The sequence below is a fragment of the Urocitellus parryii genome, chromosome 1, assembly GCF_045843805.1.
Source record: "Urocitellus parryii isolate mUroPar1 chromosome 1, mUroPar1.hap1, whole genome shotgun sequence".
NCBI classification, from domain to species: domain Eukaryota; kingdom Metazoa; phylum Chordata; class Mammalia; order Rodentia; family Sciuridae; genus Urocitellus; species Urocitellus parryii.
The window spans coordinates 9,693,129-9,718,032 of NC_135531.1; the positions used below are offsets into that span (position 1 = coordinate 9,693,129).

General features: G+C 43.0%; 1 protein-coding gene across 2 annotated transcripts in view; it reads right to left on the bottom strand.

The window, feature by feature from the left end:
• Nucleotides 1-24,904, bottom strand: part of Ctnnd2 (catenin delta 2) — a 706,435-nt gene that overhangs the window by 75,318 nt on the left and 606,213 nt on the right. For both annotated transcript variants that reach the window (XM_077795427.1, XM_077795424.1), the window contains one exon: nucleotides 24,628-24,778. In XM_077795427.1, the coding sequence (XP_077651553.1) occupies nucleotides 24,628-24,778 (151 nt within the window). The remainder of the gene's footprint in view (nucleotides 1-24,627; nucleotides 24,779-24,904) is intronic.

The window sequence follows — 24,904 nt, forward strand, 5'->3', positions numbered from 1 at the left end:
ATTATCAAGACATTAGTTCTAGCCTCTTCTTATAATGCTTGATTATAAGTTGATTTTTTTGTCTCTATTAAAATGCACAAAACTCAAATTGGGCAGTGGCTAGTTCAATTTGAGTTCATCAGAGTCCCTTACAGATATGACCTAATGTCAGCAATTTAAGTTTCAAAGAGGAATTGGAATAGACAAAGGGTGACAGCCGTGGCTTGGTGTACACTCTCTCACAGGCCACACTAATCTCAGATGACTAACCAATTCAGTCTTATTCAAAGCTTAAGCTAAAGGTGCTTTTCTCTTTTCTATTATTTTTCCTACGAGGCTTTGATGTGTTTATAAATGGAGGCAAGCTTACCAGAGACGTTTCAGAGGAAATAAAAAAAGGCTTAAATGGTTCATGAGTGAAATAGATGAATTTCAACGTCTGTAGGAAAAGGCTGAGCTCTTTGGTATAAGGCCAAAGCAATTCGATACCAAGGAAGGAACTCAACTTCGTCAGATAATGCACTCAAGTCCTCCTCAAGAATCCTGTCTCCAAGGATTTGCCTGGGAATAGGCTTTTACCTGAGGCTCTGCCTGGCTCCCTGGAGACTCCCAGAGACAGTGCTCTTCTGGTGGCCACATCTGGATAGAAGAGTGTTGTTCATGGCACGTCAAAGAGAGGTTATCACTGCCTCCAACCCCACGGAGGGCTGGGTCACAAGATGTACCTGATCTTCTCCTTTGTGTTCATGTGTTTGAATTTGTTTAAAGCAGGCTTATTTGGGTAGTTAAAACCCACTGTTCTTGTTAAGGCATAACAAGCCATCTCTCCTTTTATCCAACTCTGCAGATGTGTAGAACACAGTTGCAGGTGCTTGAGATCACAGCTCCTGTCACTGCAGAGTGCTCTCCACTGCCCACACTTGACTTCAGAGACCCACCATGCACCCCTGGGCTACTTGGAAGAACAGAGATGTGATGCCCAAATACAAAACCTGGGCGGGAGGAGTAAGTTTCTTTTGGGGAAACATTAAGCAGCTGCATAAGAAATATTTAATAAAATCTACAATAAATGAAATGCCTACAATAAAATGAAAACAAAAACATGCTTTGGGAAAAAAACCTTCATCAGAACAGGCTAAAGGTAACTAAATACACCAAACAGTTTAATCTCTTGCTCACAGAGCAGAGGTACGAAGAGCCTTTGCTTTGCAGGCCTCTGCACCTAGAGAAGTCCAGGAAAGCACCTGGGCAAGCCAGGGACGAGAGCTGCTGGTGCTGGGGCTGCTGCAGACAGGCGTCAGGGCTGGATGGCACCCAAGGTGCCACCTCCCAAGCACTGGCCTAAGAACTCTATGTCTTCATCTCCCTCCTACCACAGGCCTTGGGAGTTAATGGTACCACTCTCTGCATCTTCAACAAAGGCGCAGAGAAAATGAGTTACTTGCACTTAAGCTAGAGAACATATAATGCCCAGTGCCCAGCCAGAAATAAAAGGAGTGGGAGACCCTCTTCAGTGACCCCCATCATCCCTGCAAACCTCAGCTGGGATCTGGACCCCCAGGACCACTATCCCACCCCCACCATACAGCTGGTTCTAACGCTCACCTCCCATTTCCACACACCCCAGCTTCTCCTGGAAGACCAGGCGTGTTTATTGCCTGCCCCTGCTAAACATTCTAGGCTCTTTTCTCTATGAAAGTTGCAGACTTGGGATAGAGTAAGGTTAACACTCTCTAGATGGTTCAGCGGCTTTTGGGGAGCATCACATAATTTTTTACATTATAGTAATATTGTCCCAAGAGCTCTGGCCCCACACTAGGGGGCCCTAGATTGTTCTATGCTTGTATTTGTGTGGAGCCATTACATTTCCACCCTCTCACAGAAATTGAGCAATTCTGCTTTGTTACTCCTAATGTGTGATTCTAACGTTCGGCCTTACACGGATGGGGGGCCTTGGAGGGACTTCTCAGAGCAAGCCTTGGCCACAGCTGAGCCGTGCTGAAGGTGTTGATTTCCTCCTTGGAGTCTGCAAGTCCTAGTTCATTTCTTTACACCACAGACTGGACTGAGAAATGGGAAAGTGAAAAGGTCTGAGAAGTCAGGATCAAGAACATAGGAACTGGAGGCAAGACGACCTAGACACAGCCTCCGGGATCTCGAGGGGACCCACCAGAGTGGCATGAAGATGAAACCTAGAAGAAGCCTTTCTGAGCCTCTGAGAATAAAGGTGCTATAACCCACTCTGGGGAACTTCCTGCCAAAAAGGAGACCAGCCCTTAGCACTGGGGTGGGAAACTGCATAAAAAACTTTATCAGAAGCTTCTGGACCTCTGTTTAGTTTCTCTCTTGCGTTCTTTAGTGTCCCTAGAAATCCTATCTATGCCTCATCCCAGTTAAGCTGGTGTGTAAACTGTTAGCCCCACTGTTTAGTGAGTCACTCCTGACTGAGCTTTCTGTGTATATGTGACTAAACTTGATTTTTCTCCTGTTAATCTGTCTAGGGACCTGAGTTGGTAGAGGAAAGTTCTACTCCCACCAATCTGGAGTCAGGAGGTGGCATTCCAAGGCACAAGCTCTTCAAGGGAGCTATCAGTGAGCTACCCCAGAGAGAGGCAGTGCCTAGCAGTACTGTGCTAAGTGGTCCTTGGCTTTAGGGACAGAAAACAAAAGTCAGGAGGAGTCAGAGACAGACAGTGACCAGCCTCTACCTGAGATTGCTACGTATGCACTGGAACCACAGCAGGAGCCCACAGGCAGACACCCCGCCAGGACCTGGCCCTGCCTGGTGTGTTGAGGACAGGGAGGTCCACCTGCAGCACCAACCCGGGTTTCAGCAGGCTTCCTGTCTGCAAAAGAAGTCAGCTCCTACGGCCTCAGCCTAGTGCGGGATCTCAGACACACTTGCTCATGAACACAGGGTTCCAGTTGGTCCTTGGTATAACTGCAACATGCTGGGGCCCTAAATCACAGAGGTGGGGTGTGGGTGTCTCCCGTCATCCAGACTTTGCTAAGTACATACTTGAATCAAACTAGACGTTCAAACAATGGCTTTCACTTCTGAGAGTAAACCCAGGCACTTCAATACGATTCATGAATCTCCTTTCAAATTGAGAATCAAAATAAATGCCTGGCATTGAATCAGCACCTAGCATGATGTCTTGAATATAGTAATCACTCAGTTAATGCTCATGACTGAATCAACTTAGATTACTATCCAAGAAATGCTGAAAAATGAGATGCAGAATAAATTTAAATGAATCTGGGAAATTTTTTCTCCCTGCATTTTCTGTGTAATGGAACTTGACACTACTCATCTGACTTATTTAAAAACAATGATGTAGTTGCTGCTCTAAGTTGCTTATGTATTTTAAATCCACAGGCTCATTGCGCAGTCTTGATGACACTTGATTTGAGCTTTATTTTTTGAAGGATCTAAAAACCTTTGCAAGTGAAAATTTAGAGCTAAGAAAGTAGTGTCATGAGACTGAAAACGGCAGTACCACACCAGAGGAGGGGCCTGGCGAGGGCTAACGCTTTACAAGGCAGGAACCTGGTGCCCAGCTCAGACCCTATACCAGAGTCACCTGGGAGACTTCTGCAGACAGATGCTCGGGGCCCTTGCCAGATGGAAAGATTCAGGAGGCCTGGGTCAGGTCAGGGCAGGTGTCTTCCTATATATTTCTGAAGCTGATTCCTGGTGGAGCAGTTTTCACTGAATCCCAGTGTGTGGTACCTGCCGGAGCCATACCTCTGGGACATCTGTTTGTCTATAACTACGGCTGCCCTTGGTCTGCACTATGGAAAACCACGTGCATTTGCCAACACCCCTCCTCCAGCACCATCTCTAAGAATACGACCACTGCCCTAAGACTGACATTCTGGGCTGTTAAAACAGCCTCACGGGCACAGTAACTAGGAAACAAGAGGAAACAGGAAGTTTGAAGGGGGCTCTATTGGTATATTGATTTGTTTAATGGTGTGGGCGTAGATAGATCATCAATACCACAGAACTGGGTCTCAGCTCTGAGTGAACAAACAGAAAAGGTGCTGGGAATTTGAAGGCAGAGCAACGATGGTTTTCCATTCTGAAGGAATCACATAAATCTCTAAAAATACCTTGGGACAAAAATCATGTTGCTTGAAAAACTCTTGTAGCATACAAAGATATATGGATATTAGGGGAAGAAAATCACTCACCCATAGCCAAATAGAATCCAATAATGGGGGTAAAAGTGTCCAACTTAAAGGACAAATATGACTGAACCCACCCACTCCCATCTCATAGTAATCTGTTGAGCCTTACATAGGGTTGAAAAAAAGAGGAACTAAAATACTTCCCCTCCCCCCCCTGGAAAATAAGGTGAACTTGGCTACCAGGTGTCTCCAATGGTCCTCTATCAATTAGATTTATGTGTCCTAGAAGCATTTGCCTCACCACAGGCTGTTCTCACTTCTAAATGTCTGACAGAGTCTCCTGCCAAGACCTGCACACAGCTGAAAATTGGGAGATGAATTCACAACCCGAGCATTTGTATGGCAGGTGTGGAAGGGAGGCTACGGCTCTGCTGCATGTATGGAGGTATGAGCAAAGAAGCAGTTCCATTTATTTCCATGTTAATAAATTCCACAGATAAATAACTCAGCACTCCACGTACGAGTCCCTGTAATAATTTCTGCCACACAGAAAGCTGAACAGAGCCGAATGACTAGGTATGCTGTCCTGTTCACAGGGATCCATCAAGTCCCTGAAGCAATAGATTGAGGGATGACTACACACCCACAAACATTACTTGACAGATGGGAATTTCAGTAGTAAAATTTGACCATCCAAAATAATAACACTAAGAAAATAAAACAAATAATACCCAAGGAAGTCTAGAACAGGGTACGAAAATGCAGACTTCTCATTAGTTTTAAATGACTGACCCTCTCCCACCTGGACATACTTTTTCTGGGGGATGGCTAACAAGCCATGACGATTCAGTTATTCTGCAGGCACAGGCTCAGGTTTAAGTGCCATACTTAGGCAAGTAGGAAGACCATCAAAGGACTTCACAATACGACCTGTGGGTCATGCAAAATTACGTGAACACATGTGGTCTCAGATTATCCAGAAAGAAACAACATTATCTTTTGTTTTCTTTATTCACAGGTAAAAATGAAGAAGAAGAAAATCATGTAAGAAACCTGTCTTTGGTTAATGAGCCACAAAAGGCTTGTATACCAGCAGCTAGGCTTTTTTTATTTAAAGATGATTAGGCTTCCTTGTATATGTTTGTATACTCAGAAAATGAACATAATTGGACCGTGACTTTAACTATCTTTTTTCCCCTTTAATTTCACTGATAACCCACAGATGGATATCTCAGTCCTGAGCCCCAAACTAATATTTCCCGATTCCTAGTTGGCCTCTGCTTTTTTCCTGTCTAACACACATTCCACACCTTCATTCCCCAATCAAACTCTAGTTCCTACCAGCCTCTCCCTGCCTCTGTTCTCTTTCTATTTATAGCAGTTTGTTCCCCTATCCATCCGCAAGTCCTGCTCGTTCCACATTTGAAATTCTTTTTCCGATACCCCAGCTGCAGCCCTGGTCCAGGTACACTCTCCTTCCAGACTCCTGGAATCCACCCCTCTCAGAGCTCTCTCCTTCCCTGCAGTCTAGTGTGCAAAGTGTGCAAAGGACTAGCAGACAGGACTGTAATGTAAACCAATCATGCTCTTTCCAGCTAAAACCCTAGGAGGAAAATCCAAATCCGTCCCCTACCCCCTGGCTTACAGGCACCCATCACTCATCCTCAGCATCTTCAGCCTTCCTACTCACTTACTGGCTGTAACAACATTGGCTCTGTCCCTGTTTTTGCCACACACCCAGCTCTCTGCTACACCAGGATTTTCACTCTTGCTCCTCCTTGTACCCAGAAAATGGTCTTCGATGCCTTTCCGAAAGCTCCTGTCCATCACTCATGACCTACCTCCTTACAGAATTCTTTCCTGACTGCTACATTCAAAATTCCCCCTTCTCTTGTTACTCTGTAATCCCCGATCATATTTTATTCTTATCTAAAGCAGAAAGTAAATATTGTTTGCTTGCTCTGTGTCTGTTTTCACCATCAGACCACAGTCTCCATGAAGCAGAAGAAACTTTGATGCTGTTGCTGTATTGTGATTGGCACACAGTAGGCACTCAATAAAATCTGAATGAATGAGTAAACTGAATGAATAAATGAGGATATAAATTAATTTCACACGTTGGAAGTCGATAGACAAGGAGAAAATGATGATAAACCCTTGAAATACCCGACTATTTTTTATTACAGAATCTTGGTAACTAAATTAAATAATCGCTTTAAACTTTCGTGGTATGAGAACTGAATTGTGGCACTTGTAGTCTGAAAGCAGGACTTCTTTATATTTAATTGATCCCTAGGAAGTTTTAAATACTGCACTTATTGTCCCAATAATGATCCTCTATATCTAGATAAGAAATTATTATCTAGCATAAAATTCATCCTGTAGTCTTAATTAGCTTCAAATGCGACCCTTAAATCTCGCCTGGTGCTTCCCACCATGCAGATGGCTGCTGTTCCTTGTGGTAAGCTCCCCCTGGGGATCTGCAGCTCAGCAATGGTATATGCACAGATAGCTTGTGAAAACCAAAGCTTATTCCGGTGAGAAGCACGTTTTCCCACCATTAACCTTTGATTCTGTGCGAACAACCTCAAGGTCATGGCTATAGGGCTGTCAAGGTCAGGCTATCCTGGGGCACTGGTCTCCAGAAGGAGCCTGTGTGCCCTGGGGCTTGATAAGGGAATGTGTGGCTTGGGGGTTCAGAGAAGCCTCTCTAGATCCTTGACTTCCCTGCACACTGTTACAGCAAGACCCGTCCGTCTGCTTGAGAACACGTGGCCTGCCCTCTCACAAGGTACCTTTTCCCATTTCACAGAGCCAAGTCAGATCTCTCCCTGCTCTGAAAGGGCACATGTTCTGTGAGATAAAACCCAGGTACTGCACATGCCTGTGACTAGGTCACAAGGAAAAGGAAAGGGCTCTGATGATGGACGATCCATTGCTTTTCCCAGAAGGGGAGCTTCTAATTCATTGCCTTCAACAAGTTTGAAAGGGGGCTAAATCAAGTTGTCCATTAATAGACAATTAAAAATCACTTGTGATGATGGACCCCAATGAGATCTTTGAAACCACATATATAAGAAGTTCAAAGAATCAAATGGCATTGATATAAGGAAAGACCTTGGCTTAGGTTTGTAAATATGTTTCTCAGTATTTAAGTCTATAAAACCAAAACAAAACAAAAATAAGAACAGAATGATACTGAACCTGGTTTTTTTCAAACAATAAGTAATATTCCTTTGGATATATAAATTGAGGGGTGAAGCTCTTTCATCTAAAAGATGTATTTCCAGTGAAATTCTACTAAAAAATTTCAATAATATTTGTGATATATATGTCATTTTGGTTAATTTCATTCTTCTAACACCTACAGTAATAACTTAATCGTAAAACTTTTAATTGAAAGCCTGTTACCATTAGAAGTATTAAAAATTAAAATTGAACTTGCGTATATTTTGCTTGGAGAGACAATGATCAATCAGAGACCTTAAAGCATAAGAGACATTAATCAGGGTAAAATTTGGAGGAATGTGGGAGAATCATATGTTCAAGGAGCAAAATAAACAATGTTGAATTTCTAACATTAATGAAGCATTTACTCACATATTATTAAAGAGGATGATGGTGGATATAAAACCACTGCAATATTCAGATTTCTTAGACATATTTTAAAAGGATATACGTCAGTTTTAATGACATTGTAAAGGAGTAGCAAATAACTATACAGCAGTCTTAGAAAGTTAGCAAGCAAAAAATAAACTGTGGCTCCCAGCCTCTAATCATTCTGTCAAGGATTTGCAATTGTTGATGCTGTCAATAAACAGACACAGACCCCTTGCAGCCTGGATGGTCAGGCTACCCTTGGCCATCATGGGGGATCCTGGACAAGACCACAAAACCTTTCAAGGAGAATATCAGGAACAGGCACCAGACCCAGGAGAGGCCAGTGACAGAAAAATAAAAAGACTTCAGAACTTCAGGCCACTTGGTGGGGCGGGCTTGGGATGAACAGATATGTGTCCTCCCCAGGATGTTTATAGCAGGGTCTGTTCCCTTCCATCCCATTCCTCTCCCTTTCTCTAAGTTAAGATCCCAGCTCCTTTCAGCCCTGTTATGGGGCTGTTCTTAGGTACTTAGTTGATCCCACTTTTTACTGGGTTTAAAACAAGGAGTCTCACATGCCTTTGAATTTAGAAAGAAACAAGCAGAGAGGAGAATCTAGTCACTGGATATCTGAGCAGAGACAAGGTAAGTATGTAGATAGGAAAGCCCTGGACCTGGAGACTCCAGAAGAAAACAGAGACTGGTTCTCAGCAGCTGCGGGTGGGAAGTGAGTCTGAGAGGCAGGTGGAGGGAGGAGAAGAGGCAGAGGTCACCAGAGATGTGCCTCCCTCCAGGCAGGTACACCCACATCCCATCCCCTTCCTGACCCCAGCCTTCCTCCTCTCGCATTCCCTAAGTCCGTTCTCAGAGTGGTCCTCTCTTGTCCTTGCCAACATGGCCAGAGCTGACCTATGGCTATCAGATCCCTTCCCCAAGCCTGGGTCTCCCCAGCTCGGTCAGCTCCATGATCTAAAAACCATCCCACTCTGTCTTACCAAAGCCGACAGAAACGCAGCAATCATTCCTGAAAATTCAGCACAATTCTTAAAGGAAAGCAATGAACCTAGGAAATGGCAAAATCTGGACGCGTTTCAATCACACTCTCCGTACTTAGTTGGATGTGGCCTAGGTAGTGATTTGTGTTTTCTATGTTCCTTTCGGGCAGGTTCCTGAGTTGGCTGCTTGGTTTCCCAGCGTAGCTAAAGGTCTGCCAATTTTATTTATTTTTTTCAAAGAATCAGCTTTTTGTTTTGTCAATTTTTAAAATTGTTCCTTCTGTTTCAATTTCATTGATTTCAGCTCTAATTTTAATTATTTCTTGCCTTCTACTGCTTTTGTTGTTGATTTGTTCTTCCTAAAGGGCTTTGAGTTTTGTAATGTGAGGTCATTTATTTGTTGACTTTTTTTCTTTTAAGGAATGAACTCCATGCAATGAACTTTCCTCTTAGTACTGCTTTCATAGTGTCCCAGAGGTTTCCATATGTTGTGTCTATGTTCTCATTTACCTCTAAGAATTTTTTAATCTCTTCCTTGATGTCTTCTGCAACCCATTGTTCATTCAGTAGCATATTGTCTCCAGGTGTTGGAGTAATTTTTATTTTTTATTTTGTCATTGATTTCCAATTTCATTCCATTATGATCTGATAAAATGCAGGGTAGTATCTCTACTTTTTTATATTTGCTAAGAGTTGCTTTATGGCATCGTATATGGTTTATTTTAGAGAAGGATCCATGTGCTGCTAAGAAGAAAGTGTATCCGCTTGATGCAGGTTGAAATATTCTATATATGTCAGTTAAGTCTAAGTTATTGATTGTGTTATTGAGTTCTATAGTTTCTTTATTCAACTTTTGTTTGGAAGATCTGCACTGCAGTTGTGGCTATTACTGACTCTTGTCTGCAAAATGTCCCTCCCACTCTTAACACCTCCAAATCCTCCACTGTGTCCCATTCCTGCCTGGAGCCCACACTGGGGGGCCTGGGGTGGTCTTTGAAGCCAGCTTGGAAACCGAGAAGCTATGCACTGCCTTAAACCAAAGTGGGAAGAAGACTAAGCCCGACTCACTCTGTCTCTTCCAATTTGTGCTTAATTACCATGGAAGAAATCATGTTTACACACACGAGGTCACTTACCCATTTAAGATGGGCTTTGTTGCAAATTGCACTTAATTACTGAATGTTCAGTATTCATTGTTACTCAGAGATTGTTACTATCCAATCCATAGTAACACTGTCACATGCTTGAAGTTTGAAATGTGGATCCCAGAGGAGCTCCTCTAATCTGTGATTCAAATGCTTTTAGCTAATTCTAGTCCCTTACCTAATGGAAAGTAGTTGAGTAATTCCTCAATTTTCCCCTCTGAAGAGTCTTAGAAATGATACCTCTTCATTCCACAAACATCCTTGCCAATACCCATCACCAACTTTCTCTTTCACCTTCTACTTCTCCCCTAGCCTAGGCCAGTAGCAGGAATCAGTAGGAAGGAAGCTGATTTCAGCATTATTTTGGAGAAATAAGTGAGCTGTCACAGAAGGTGACACTTAATGATGGGTAAATCAGGCTCTCTGCACAGTGGGATCACTTCTTGGGTCTCCTCATCGTTTGCCATTCCTTAGTTCAGTAGAAAAAAGCAGGGCCAAAGATTTGACCTTCAAGGGCACCAACTATCTTCTCTCCTGTATTACATCTGAGGCAGCCTCTTCACCAAAGCCCAGAGGTATCTGCATGCCATGCCTGTGTTAGGGGATGGGAAGGGGACTAGATACTAGATGGAGATGCTTCTAAAACATCCTGTCTCAAAGACTCAAAAGCAACTCAAAACACATACTGCCTTGCCTCCATAAACCAAGAGCACAGTTCAAACTCATCCAGGCATAAGGCACAAGGTAGAAGCAAAAAGGAGAGGGGGAGAAGGGGAGAGGGAGAGGGAGAGGGAGGAGGAGGAAGAGGAGGAGAAGGAGGAGGAGGAGGAAGAGGAGAGGAGGGGGAGGAGGAGGAGGAGGAGATTAGCCGGCCGGCCATATTTTCAGGTTCCAAATCTATGAATTCAGTAACTAAGAATTAAAAATGTCTTTAAAAATTGCATCTGTACTGAATATGCAAGGCTTTCTTTTTCTTGTCATTACTTGCAAAGCAATAGAGTAGAACAACTATTTACATATCATATTAGATATCAGAAGTAATCTAAAGAGGGTCTGAAGTGTAGAAGAGGATGCGCATGGGTTATATGAGAATACTATGCTGCTTTATGCAAAGGACTGGAGCAACCATGGGTTTTGGTTTTTGAGCAGGGAGGTCCTGGAACCAGTTCCCTGTAGATATTGGGGACAACTGTTTTTCAGAAGTGATAGGAAGATTTAATTCATGGAAAGTAGCTCATGGAAACGTAATGCTAATACCACAGCACTTTGGGGGAATGGTCGGAGGCAAGGTTGTATCTCGAAGTATCACTCTGCATATATCCTTCCTCCCTCCCTCCCTCTATCCCTCCCTCCCTTCCTTCCTTTCCACTGACACATCTTAACCACTGACACATCTCCAGCCCTTTTTAGGTTTTATTTGGAGATAGGGCCTTGCTAAATTGCTGAGGCTGTCATTGAACCCCTCATCCTTCCACCTCAGCCTCCTGAGCTGCTGGGATTACAGGCCTGTGACACGGCCCAGCTATTTTCTTCACCTTTGCTCATTCAACCACCTTTAAGCAGAGACACTCAAAGAAGCCATGAAACAAAGTGTGAGGAGGAATATCTGAGTGTGGAGTGAAAAACGAGAGGTTCTGGTTCCAGAGATGAGCTAAGACTGGAGCTGAGGGAAGGACACTAGCCCGGAGGGCTAACCATGCTGGTCACCTGTATGATTCCTGGGCTGGACAGCAAGTTGGATGCCTCATATCTTCACCCACGGGGGGCTGAGGCATTCCCCACAGCCTTCCCAGCCTGAGGCTGCCGTTGGTAGCCACTCACATTTAATGTTTTCGATGAGCTCATTAAGCCCGTACTCTTAATTAAATTGGTCTTTCAACATAAGGGGCTTTATTAAGTGGAAATATAAAGTTAGAATCCTCCTTAAACTGTAGAGGCTTGTGATATCTTCATCCAAGGGTGTATTGTGAAAGCTTATACTAAAAAAGGGGAGTAGTTGTCTTGAAATTCCTATTATATATAAACAACAATTTAAACTTTGTTCTAACTGTAGGTATTAATACCAATAGTGGTAATGCTGGCTAAAATTGGCTACTCAATTAGAATTAATTATTCATTACATGCAGTAAGATAAGGAGGAAATTGGGATCAGAATATTCCTGGAGAAAAATTTTTATCTTTTTACTGATCAAAGAAATGGAATGTCTCAGAGAAAAATACATGTTTTAAGCTTTCCCCATTAAAAACAATTCAAAATTGGAAGAAAACAATTTTTCAGAAAATGAGCAGGCTGTTTCTATTTACAATGGGTTTTACAGACTCTAAATCAGTAGTTATCAACTGGGATATTTTTGAATTCCTGAGTAGGCCTTAAGATAAGAGCTAGTATATCTTAATGTCCCTGGAGATGGGATCCAATATACATCAAAGTTAAGAACCATGTTCTTCAAAAAGTACATCAAAGTACTATTTGGAAAAAAAAAAAAACAAAAAAACTTTGGTTTGCAAAATAAAAAAAAATAGGTACTAAATTCTGTTTTTTAGAGATGGGGTGGTAGTGTGTTCAAGGTAAGGAAGGAAGAAGGTGAAGGTGGATAGGTGTCAATTACAAAAGAGGCTGTGCTAGATGTTATAGCTGCAATCTGATTTAAAATGATAAGGAAAATCTACATATGACAACCAAAATCTTGGTTTGTGAGGCCATAACGTTGAGATGTCAACTGACTACACATTGGAATGACACTTCAATCCTGCACATGGACAGCCCTTCACTGGGGCTCGAAGCAGCTGATGAGGAAGACACAGCGGACACTCCCAGGAGCTTCATAGTGCAGCCCAGAAACCATACCACCTGCAGAACCATCTTCACCTTCACACCATGCCAGGCAGAGTGAGGGGTCTCCCAAGAAGCATAAAAAGTAAAACTAGAGACAGATACTCTTATTCCTGCAGTGGTACTAGCCTGTCTGAGTAGATGACCCCACTCTTCCTGAATTGAGTGGACTTCCATGAGCGTCTGCACAGCATGAGTTTACATAGGGCAATAATCAGAGTTTTCGGGCTTGGGAAAAGATGGGAGAGGAGAGGACGGGAGGGGGGAGGAGGGGAAGCAGCAGTTGAGGTGGGGAAACAGCTGAGTTGGTGGAGCTGCAGTGCAACAGGATGAGTGGGGAGCAGAGAGAGGCTGCTGGAAGGCAGCTCTGAGCTTAGGAATGTGAGAATCGGGAATGCATCGAGTCAGTGGAAACAATATCATTTAAGGCCTGAGAAATTAAGGTGATGTATTGATCCCCAAAGCTGGCAGCTGAACTTTGCAGTAGAGAAGGGAAGACAGGGAGGGAGAAGAAGAGAGAGAGGAAGAGAGGGAGGTGGCCTGTGGCTCAGATAACGGGTGACTGAGCTGGAGGGTGATGCTTGGAGAAAGCTCTGGAAATCGTAGGTGCTCAGCTTCCAAGTCCCACGGTAGGTTAGATACCGATCATGCTCCTGAAATGTTTGAACCCAGTGCAAAAGTGAGTTTAACTGAAGATACAACTAGGCTGAGCAAAAAGCCCAGAGAGAGCTATAATATGCATTAATTAGCTCAACCCTACCACCTCAGCCACCCCCTAGAAGAAATAGGCTGTTCTCTCTGGGAAGAATTAAATTATTTAATTTAGTCTATTATATCCTTTTAATACAAAATGCCTGGCATCTAAGAACAGGACAGGGGTAGAAATAGGAAAGACAGTAGAATGAATTGGACATAACTTTCCTATGTTCACATATGAATACACGACCAATGAAACTCCACATCATGTACAACCACAAGAATGGGATACTAATTAGAATAAATTATACTCCATGTGTAACATGTCAAAATACACTCATGCATATCTAAAAAGAACAAATAAAAAAGAAAAAAATAATAACAAGACATGCAAAGATGCAAGAAAATATGAACACAAGAAGAAAGATAGTTTTATAAGCAAAGCCACAGCAATCCAGGGGTTAGAATACATAGAGAGGACTTTATCTATGTTATTTAGTGGAAAAAAAAAAAACGGACAATATGGGTGAAAAAAATGTACAAATTCAGCAGAGAAATGAAAACTATAAAAATTCCAGAATTAGAGAATACAATATCAGAAATGAAGGATTTATATGTCGGCCTTGGCAGATTAAGACAGCACTTGAAAGAACCAGTGACTCTGAAGACAGACTTTTGAAAATTGTCAAAGCTAAGGCACAAAGTGGAAAAGAAGAATGCAAAACCTGGAACGGAGGAACCCAGACCTCCAGGACAGTATCATGCAGTGGAATGCACTTGTAACTGGAGTCGCAGAACGAGGAAAGTGAGCGGAGTCGGAGAAATGTTAGAGTGCACCACAACCCTGTAGCTTAAAAGCAGGTAACATAAAAACACAGAGGCAGGGGAACGACAGCAGAGGGACTGTCCTCACCAGAAGCAAAGGAAAACCCAGGACAATGCAAGGGAGATTTTAAAGAGCTGAAAGAAGAAAAAAAAATGCCATCTCAGAATGTTATAGAGCAGAAATACCCTGAATGCCTGATGGCAAAATGAAGATATTTTCAGACAACAAACAAAAAGCGGAGGGAATTCAGCCTTAAGACCTGTGCTATACGAAATTGCAGAAGGACATTCTTCTGGCAGAACAGAAATTACACAAAATTTACATGAATTACACTCAGCTGGCAGGAAAAAAATGAAGAGCACTAGAAATAAAACAGGTGAGTTCTCGGCTGCAGTGTACAGATGGAGAGGAGAGGAGACTCGCCACTGCGCCCTGAGGTGAAGTGGAGGGGAAGAGCCCAGGGAGCGGGGAAGAGAGGGGCAGGAAGAAAACCAGGGAAGCCTTAGAAACAAGATCAACAAGTATGTTAAATGTGGCGAGGAGCTTAGAGCAAGATTGGAAGAAAGACATCACATGCTTATGGTGCTGTGGATCACCAAGGCTCTCAGAAAAACTGTTCTGTTGAAATAAAAACCAGGCAGCAAGATTCATGTTGTGTCAGGAGAACAGGAGTAGCCCTTAACTGAAGGCCTTCATGAAGGTCAGGGAGGTAGGACACCACGTGTGCACTGGACTTGACCTACTGTGGACTTGGAACTGGAAGGGGAAAGCACAGGAATGGTAAGGAACACAAGAAACACCCCAATGAAGCATCGGTATAACACCAGGAGGGACTCAATGCATGGGGATAATGAAGACGAAGGAATAAATCAGTTTCCATGCACTGGTCACTTGGAAAATGGCAGAAAGCAGGGAACCAGGGCTTGGGTTAGAGTTTGACAAGTAAAGTTGATGATGACTTGGAAGTCAGAACTATGAGGTTTCTAACATTTCCAGAGAAAGAAGGTCACTCTTAAAATGAACCAGACTCATACACACGCTGCAGGTATTAGTCTGTGAACTTAATATTCAATTAAAAATTTAATACATCCACTTTCCATTTCATGGCCATAACTTTCCTTTCTGACAAGTAAATTAAACTGTTCAGGCCTCAAGGTGAGGGCCAGGGGGATTTTTGTCTTTTGGTCTATCTTGAACATTGAATAACCTCCTCAGTGATGTTGCAATATAACTGGTTCTTAATTAAAAAGCAGTACATTGCACATTAACATCTGTCTGCATCAGCCCAGCCTGTACTCCCCAAGTTCAGTTGCCTGTACCAAATGACCAAGGTGATACAATCTGGAACTCAAAGGACATTATGTATGAAAAAAAAAACCACTTTTTTAAAAAAAATTACTCTTTTCTACAAAGTCATTCATTTTTCCTGACATTGCTTAAAGATGAAATACACAAAATTGAATAGAAAATTTTATTTTACATCTTAAAAATACCAGGCTACTCTGATAGGCAGTAAATTTTCATGAACTTTCTAGGGAATAGGAAAAAAAAAAACCTCTGAATTTCTACTAAGTTTCTACAAAAAAATTTCAGGACATTCTGAGGAGGGGCTAGATTCTTTGCCTCTCCTCTTTTCTCCCTACATGTTCCTTTACTCTTGTCTGCAGATGGACACACTGGGCTTTGGAGCAGGAACTGCTGCTATAGTCTGAGTCATTTCACACACCAGTATCCTGGTTGGGCCTCCCTACCCAGGGGCTGCAGGGCTGCACTGCCAAGCTCTCAGCTCCTCCCTGGCTCAAGGTCTCCTGCCTCCCTCCTGCTCAGGCTGCTTGACTCTCTAAGGTGTCCACTCTTCTTATTGCCCTGTGTCCCCTCTGGGCAGAACCACTGGCCAGACAGATTTAGGGCACTAGCCAACACCATTCTTATTTTTTTTTTTTTAAATTGCTCTCTTTAGTTACACATGCCGGTAGAATGTATTTTGACATATTATACATGCATGGTGTACGATTTCCCATTCTTTTGACTGTACGTGATGTGGAGTTACGCTGGTCATGTATTCATACGAGAACACAGGAAAGTTATGTCCAATTCATTCTACACCTTTCTTTTTTTAGCGAAATGCTCAGTTATTGCAGCATAATAAACACAACCAAATTTTAAGTCAGAATGATTTAAAAGAGTATTGTCTTTAAACTAAAACTCTTTCCTAATCCATTATTTTTCCTGTTCCAGAGTGAAATTTGCAATTTCTTGCCACACGATTAAGACTTTTCTTCTTTTCTTCTTTCCTTATTTTATTTCCTTCACAAGGGGGAGAATTTACACTTCAAAAGGAATACAATTTAAAAACATTATCCTGCTTAAATCCTCTTTTCCAGTTTTAGATTCTCAAGATCTGTTTGGGGTATTCGAGGGGAACCCTTTCTTTTTCTCCTCTTCCACTTCTCTAAACCTTGTCCTCTGAAATTGTTTGCCAGGCAGAAAATAAATACCTAAATAGTCAAAGTGAAGCTGAATGGATCTCTTTCTCTCTGCCTCTGCCTCTGTCTCTCTTGTATTTGTGTCTGTCTCTGTCTCTCTCTTGAAGGCTTTGAGTTTGAGGTCCTGAATTTGAATCAACTGGAAATTTCTCAATTTTGCCTTTCCCCTTACAGAGTATTTCCAAGGGATGAATCATTAAAGCCTTGTTTAATAAAATAATTATTGGCTCTTTGATTTATTTACAACTCCCCTTCCAAGGAATTCTTATCTGCCAGACCCAGCCGCCAAAATTCCCCAATAGGTGTCTAAAGTTAATTAGCAAAGGACCCATGGCTTCACAGAAAAGGGAGGGAGCACTGGTAAGATCAGATTCTGGGGTCAGGAGGAGAGCACTCCAGCACAGACACCTCATCAGAAGATGGGAAGTTTCTGCCAAAGTACAGCACTTTCCGTCTGTTCAAATGTGGCTTGTGAAAATCAAGTTATTAAGGAGAGCCAGCAGAGTGCTCTGATAAATCACCTTGTCTAGGAAATCAGGCTTCTTCTTAAAATACTAATTGAAATTGCATATGTTTTAATTAAAACAACATCTGCCCTGGGCTCAAGAGCATGTTTTGAAAAGCAGAGAAGGTATGTTTCTAAAAATGTCCTCATATCTACTTAATAAAGTGAAGCTTACATATCCTCAGGAATAAAAATAGCACCCTCCCTCCCTGGGTGGCATGGAGGTTTCCAGAGCCTCAAGTCTTCCCCAGGCACAAATTCACCAGGGTCAAAAGCACAGGGAAAGAGGGTGCCTATGGTGACATGAGATGTGTGACCCACAAGGGGTCAGTTTCTCAATAGGATGCCCATACCCCAGGGGATTTTGCCACACAAAACCTACTGGCACAAGATGGGAACATAATAAAGCACATGGCATCTATTTTAACTGGTAGGAAGCCCTGAGATTTCAGAGCCCTCTGCTCTCCATTTCTGCCAGGAGATGCTGTGCAGGCAACATGGTATTCCACAGGCAGACAGATGATACCTGGAACTTATTTCAATCCTGGGCTGCAGAAGCCAGGCAGACTTTGAGGAATTATTTCTTGAGAAGCATTTGCAGGTATCTGTTGGTTCCCCAGAGAACATGCTCTTGTGCATGATTAAGGGTTTGAGCAAAGAATATATTTCAAAGTTTGAATAAAAATAAGCCTTTTCCAGGTCTAGAATTGCATAAAATACCTCTTAAAAATTCAGCTGTGGGATCTCCAAATGAAAGGCAATGTGTACAAAGCTATGCAGCATTCAGGATAGCACTGATAGGATGAAGATTTCCCCTCTGTCTCCCCACCATCCTCGTTCTCCAAAGGAAAACATGTTTCTCAACAAGTAAAGATCTGTCTGGGGAAGGTGTGGTTGTCATTCCTGGACAGCATTTCCACTTTCTTCATTCAGTCTGAACTTTCAGTTAAAGACAGAACTGGATATCACCAGCATTCTTCATCCTGAAGCAGTCTTTTGAGTGGCCAGATAAACATCTTTTATCTGAATATTTAAAACAGATTGGGGCAAGAGAGAATGTTAGGGAGATCTCCTCTTCTTCTCCTACTCCCTGAACCCCCAGAAAGGATGAAAGGGTGATCTGAGAGCTGTGGAGGGAGAAGAGCAATGGGTTGACTGCTTAAAAAGTAACTAACTCCACACAAGAAACTATCTTTATTTTTTTCGTGACTCAATAGTGTGGGTAAGTGAGAGTTGCAGACTGCTGACTTCACATGGAGACTTTGGTTCCTTTTTCTACCCTCCCTGCAGGGGCATATTGCAGGGAGCTGCATCCTGACCCCAGAAAAAGTCAGCATCTGGTTGTGTCCCACTGAGGCTGGAGTACAACTCCAACAGGGAGGGGAAGATTGCCTGGACAGAAGCTCAGCTCACTGACACCGTGAAAAGATGGTTAACCAATGTGAAGGATGGCGCATAGATGTGAACATGCAGGGGGATGTCAGAGAACCTCTCTCAGAGCTCATCACAAATGTAGAGAACCAACCATACAAATAGTGATAGAGGGAGGGGAGTCCTGCCAACCCAGAAGGAGGAGGCAAAAGGACCAGGGCAACAGGGCTGGGCTGCACCTTGAGCACGCTCCTCTCTTAGGCCTAGGGAGACATACAGGCAGCTGGAGAGATGCTCATAGCATCCCAGTCCTGACCAACGTGCCACAAAGTGTGGCAAGCAACCACCACCCAGAGAAGTCAAGGGAGGGTGCTCTGTGGCTCTGGGAATGTCACTGCAGCAGCGTGTCCAGCATAGAGCTTTGGCAGGGACTGAGTCACACACAGAGAGCTTTACTATTTCCCCCAGTCTCAAACCTCTTCTAAGCAGCAGCAGAATGAGTTCTTAGAGTCTTGGGTTTGAGAGAACATCTGAGCTTCTTTACTCTGCTGCTAGACCCTGTGGAAAGAGGCTGAAACACATCCACATAAACCCTGCCCTTCTCTCCCTACTTGGGAGTCCCAAACATCCTCTAGATCTGCTCTTCATAATAGGGACCCATGTTACTCATCTGCCAGCTGACACATTCAGCAAATGTGTTCTGAGTGCCTGTTATGGACACAGCAGAGTGCCAGACATTATGGGATATCAGTTACATGCAGCCTGAATCCTAGCTCTAACCTTAACCTGACCCTCCCTGCTTATTATTTTAGTGGGGAGGATGTGACACAAACGTGGAAAAAAAAGAGGCAACAAGAAGATAGAATTACACAACAGAAACCTAAGATAAACGAAATAGTTTTGTGATGTGATACACCATTGCTGGGTCCCAGGAGAAGTTTCAGTAGGAAAACATGTTTCTCAACAAGTAAAGATCTGTCTGGGGAAGGGGTGGTTGTAGGGGCCACCAGAAGCTGGCTTTCAAGGACAGGTAGGAGGTCAGCAAGTGTAAGTTCATATGTGCTGTCAGGCTTTAGGTTTTTTTTCTTTCTTTGTTGGTGGAGGGTGGGGATTGGGCCTGCAGTTTTGATCAGGAACTGTCCAAGTGCTGAAACAGGTGGCACTTGCTAAACTTGTTGAAGTGACGCAGTATTGTACAGCCTTTTTGCCTTCTCACCAAAGCTAGTTATTGCCATTCTTTTTAAAAGTCTTCCCTACTCAGAAGGATAATTAACATTTTTGAAGTTTGCAAAGAAATGTGCAGATGTACATTAACCTCAGCTACTGTGCTACATCATTCGGAGCACATCCGTCTCTCTACAGCATACTTACCACTTATCACAGAGACATACACAGCACCATGGGAACAGCCCCAGGAGGAAGATAATGGAGAGGTAGAGCAAGTCACATTCCTGTTGGTGCTGCTGTAGGCTTCTCATTAGACCTAACAGGGCAGAGTGATTATCGTTCAATAGCTTCTTAGGAGCTATTCAGATAGTGGAGCCTAAGGAAGATTTTCTGTGACCACAATGTGACAGCCAGCCCACCCTAACCCCTTACTTACAAAATAATTTATGGACAGTTGTAAACACCAGAAACAATGATGGAAAAACTGGATTCCTTCTGAAATTCTGAGTGTCTCCATGCATCTCATATTTTAAGAAGGAAATAACCTGTTTTTATTTTTATTAACATAAAACCCCTTTTCCCTAGTTATTCTTTTAGTTAATTTGCTTTATTATTATTTGGCTGACTTGGAGTTTGTTTGAAGATGATGGGTAGAAAAGAAAAATCTAGTTCCATCTTTCATTTGGCAAATATTTATTAAGTCCCTACATGGAACCACACTGTTCTAGGCACATGGGACCCATCAGTAAATAAACAAGGCAGTGCTTCTGGCCCTCCATGGGTTCACATTGCAGTGAGAGAAGAAGGATGAGAAATAGGTACAACATTCCTCGACTTACAATAAACTATAGTAAGTTGAAAATACTGTCAGTCAAAGATACACTTCATGCACCCAACCTACTGAACATCACAGCTCAGCAACACGGCACACTATAGATACAGACTGCTTCCACCTGCTGCGGCCCCTTAGCTGACCTGGAACTTGCTGTCACTGTATCAAGATAGAGGATCAGATTTCATATCACTAGCCTGAGAAAAGATCAAGATTCAAATTGTAAGTACAGGTTCTACTGAATGAGTTATTGCTTTCACACAACTGTAAAGGTAAGTGGAAGCACCTTAAGTTGGGGCGTCTATCAGAAGGTGATCAGTGTCATGCTGTGGAGAAGACTTACGCGGGGAAGGAGATAGGGCGGGATGCTTCTTATGGTGGGCAGTGAGGCGTCTCTTGGGAATGTAGTGTTTGGGTAAGAAATGGAGTGAGTTGAGGGAAGAGGACTCCTGGAAGATGGAGCAGCAAGTTCAATGGCCCCAAGGGAGGGTCTTGGCTCCTGTGCTAAAGGAAAATCAGAGACTGAGGTCCACAGCAAAGGCACTGATGTGGAGAGGCCACATGTGGTGTCTTGGGAGGTGACAGGGAGCTGGGTCTGATAGAGTCACATCTGCCTTACAAAGACCTAGTTTTGGACGGTGATGAGGAGGGTTTGGGGTGAAGAAATTGCATGATGATTCAGGTTTTAGCAGCACCACTGTGCTGCTGTACAAATAACCACACAGGAATAATGGGGCTGCAAGGCACTTGGTAGGAGGCCACGGTAAAAACCTGGGAGAGACAATGGGAGATCTGGACCAGGGAGAAAGCCATGAAGATGCTAACAAGTGTTAGATTCTGGGAAAATCCAAGAGGATGACCAGATTTGTTGATGGATTTGATATGAAAGTGGGGTGGATATGAGTTGAAGAAGACCCCCAGGTGTCTTTTCCTGGGCACATCAAGGGCAGCAGGCCCTTTGCTATAATGGGGAGATTGGGGAAGGATCAGGTCTGTGGATAACTCAGTTGTGGACATATTATTCTGGAGATGCCTATTAGACATCCAGTGAGTGAACAAGTGGGCAGAATGCTGGCCATGAGACCTCAGACAGCATTGGGAGTCGTCATCATACAGATGAGCTTTAAAGAAATGAAATCAGACGAGGTCACCACATCTTTCAGTGAGAGCCGATGGGAGAAGAACCCCACATTCACTCTTCCTTTTCTTGTTGGTCTAGGTTCAAAGTAACTGCAGGTTTCAATGCATAAAGTTATTCATGTCATTTCCCTACAAAACACCTACTAGAATGGCAATATTTAAAGTAGAAGAGTTAGCAAAAGTCACATTTTCTTTCTTCTAAGGGAATCTAATGTTTTTTTTTTTTTTAAATTCAGCTCTTCTCATTCAAGAAAAAAAGTTATTGATTCTATAAAGCCCATGACTTTAGATATTTTCACTTCTGCTTCTAAATGACTGGCTCCATTTCCTGTCTGGTGACATTTGATAGTAAAAGCTTAATTTAACATGAGCAATATGGAGCTCCAAATGTTCCTGCCTCAGAGAGAGAACTAGATAACTGGCTTTTGAGAAAGAAGAGATGCCTACGAGCTAGAAACCCAATCAATAGTTCACTATTTTGTTATATTTTAATCCACAAAAGAAATAAAACACACAAGCACACAATAGCCAGTAGTTAGCACCCAGGCAGTAGACTGATTAGCTATTGATTTTTCCTCCACGTTACAGAGGAGAGAGGATTTTATTGGAAGCCCCAGTGCTATCTGTCCAAGAAAAACAAAAGTGTATATGGAGAGGGTACTTTGCCCTTTTGAGCTAATGACCTAGTTTAAATACACAAAATATACTTAAATCACAAAAAATTAGATTAAACTCAAACTAACTATAAATATCAAGTTTCAAGGTGATTTCCTGCCTTTTTTTTTTTTTTTTTGGTACCAGCATTGAGCCCAGGGGCACTTAATCACTGAGACACATCCCCAGCCAGTTTTTATTTTTTATTTTGAGACAGGGTCTTGCTAAGTTGCTTAGGCCATCTTTGAACTTGTGTTCCTCTTGGCCTCAGCTTCCCAAGCCACTGGGACTACAGGTGTGCACCACCATGCCTGTTTTTTTTTTTCCTACTTTTTAACATATTGCACGCATGATGAATTGAATTTACTAGATACAGATTTGAAGTTTGGTTTCAATTTGAATAAATGGCTAAAAAACTGCAAATGCCTTGGTTTTCACTGAAGGATCTGATGGGTATTATGAAATGGCAGAAAAAGTGTCTGGTTCTCAGATAAAGGGTCTGGTCTTCCAGCTGCTCAGGAATGGCGTCTTGTCCCTTGGTACACTCATATCTTATTTCTCCCAGTTCCCTAGAGGCCACAAGTAAGCTGCATTTTGGCCATAGTAGCTGGCCAAGTCTCCAGATGCTGTCCACTGACACCTGTTACCTGCTCTGTCTGCCAGACTGTGTTCTCTAAACTGACCAACAACCCTACAGGAATCATCTCCATACCAGATGCCTATCCATCAGGACAATAGTCCATGGAGACCACAGTGGTTTTCCACCACATTTCTGTGAGGTCATCCTTCTTCCCCAGCTTGGCCTCTTCACCTACAAAGAGAGAGGCACTAGGAGACCTCTCTGACTTGGGCTCCCGCCACCTGCCCTACCAGACACATTAGGTTCCTTGAAGCCTTGCTCCCAGCTCTCACTCCAGGGAGCTGACTGCAGGGGCTGCCCCTGTGTTCTCTTCCCCCTAAATATCTGCATGGCTGTCTGCTGCCCTTAAGTATCGGCTCAAGAGTTACCTTCTGACCACTCCTACCTTGACCTCTCATTTAAAATCCCACCAATAAACTGGATATCCACAGGCAGAAGAATGAAAGTGCACCCTTACATTACATCATCTACAAAAAAATGAACTAAAAATGGATTAAATATCTACACAGGAGACTTGAAACAACAGAACTCACAGAAGAAAATGGGAAAATCTACACAATATCAGTCCAGGCAATGATTTTCTTCTGCATCTGACTCCAAAAGCTTAAGTAATGAAACAAAAATAGACACAGGAGATTACGCCAAACTGAGCAAAGGAAAGGAAAGAAATAATATGACCTGGCTCCAAGCACCTGAAAGGTTCAGAGCAGGGCAACCCAAGGACTGAAAGCAGCTTGTGGCTGCCTGAGGCAGGGAGGAGGGGGAGGACAGGGCTGTTGAATACACATGGATGGCCCTTCGTGATGGTGACAACGTTCTGGATCTTGTCAGAGGTCCTGGTTATATAACACTGGGAATTACCAAATGGCACTAAAACTCTACACTTCAGAAAGATTAACTGTATGTCTTGTGAATTGAAAAAGAACTCGAAACCTTACCAATCACAGCCGTATTTGCTCTGCTCCATTTCTCCCTGTGAAACTTTCCTAAGACACTGTGTGCTTCATTTGTTCATCGGACCCCTCCCCCCTCCTGAATGCAAACTCCACAAGGTCAATACTTTCTCTTAGTCTCACTCATTGATATAAATCTCCAGCCCTAGAATTGGCCGGGTGTGAAGTAGATTATAAACCCAGGTTTGTTGAATAAATATGTGAGTGTATTGCCTCTTCAATGAATCAACAATAAAAGGTCCTCAGTATCTCATGGGGTGGTGATTTAGGAAAAAAAATAGGATTAAGGATTCAGTATGGTCTCATCCAAAATAAACTGAAAATAGAGAGGGGGAGCAAAGGGATGTGTACCCCATCAGGATTCCTCAGCTTACAAGTGGGAGGCAAACACAGTCTTCTGAGGGACTCAGGATGACAGGATGAAGTGCTCAGCATGTGGTCACTTTTAATTTGCAAGGATGAAAAAGGTCAACAAAACCACCTTTCCCTCTAAATTGTAAATGATCATCAGTTCACTGGATTTGAAGCAGGAGACCTGGAAAACATGAGGCTGCTAATAAACGCACGGCATCTGCTCACACATGTGTCACCACCCGTGGGTCTCGCCACACACATCCCATAAGAAAGCATTTTCACTGAGAAACTGGGACTCTGTGAGTCAGAGAACATACCGATGAGCTCCTTATTTCTGACGTCCAAGGCCATGTTCCGGAGCGCCGTGGCCACCGCACACACCACACGGTCGTTGTCTATTCGGAGCAGCTCAACAAGAATGGGCAGGCCTTTCTCTTTTCGGACAGCGGCTCGGATATAGACTGACCACTGCCAAAAGAGGGAAGGCAAAGGACATTAGGAACAGAGCTGGAAAAGCCTATAAGCAAATATTATGGGTGGGTTTCAGACGGCTGTTTACAGGAGCCAAAGGATGCATTATCAAGACCTAGTTGT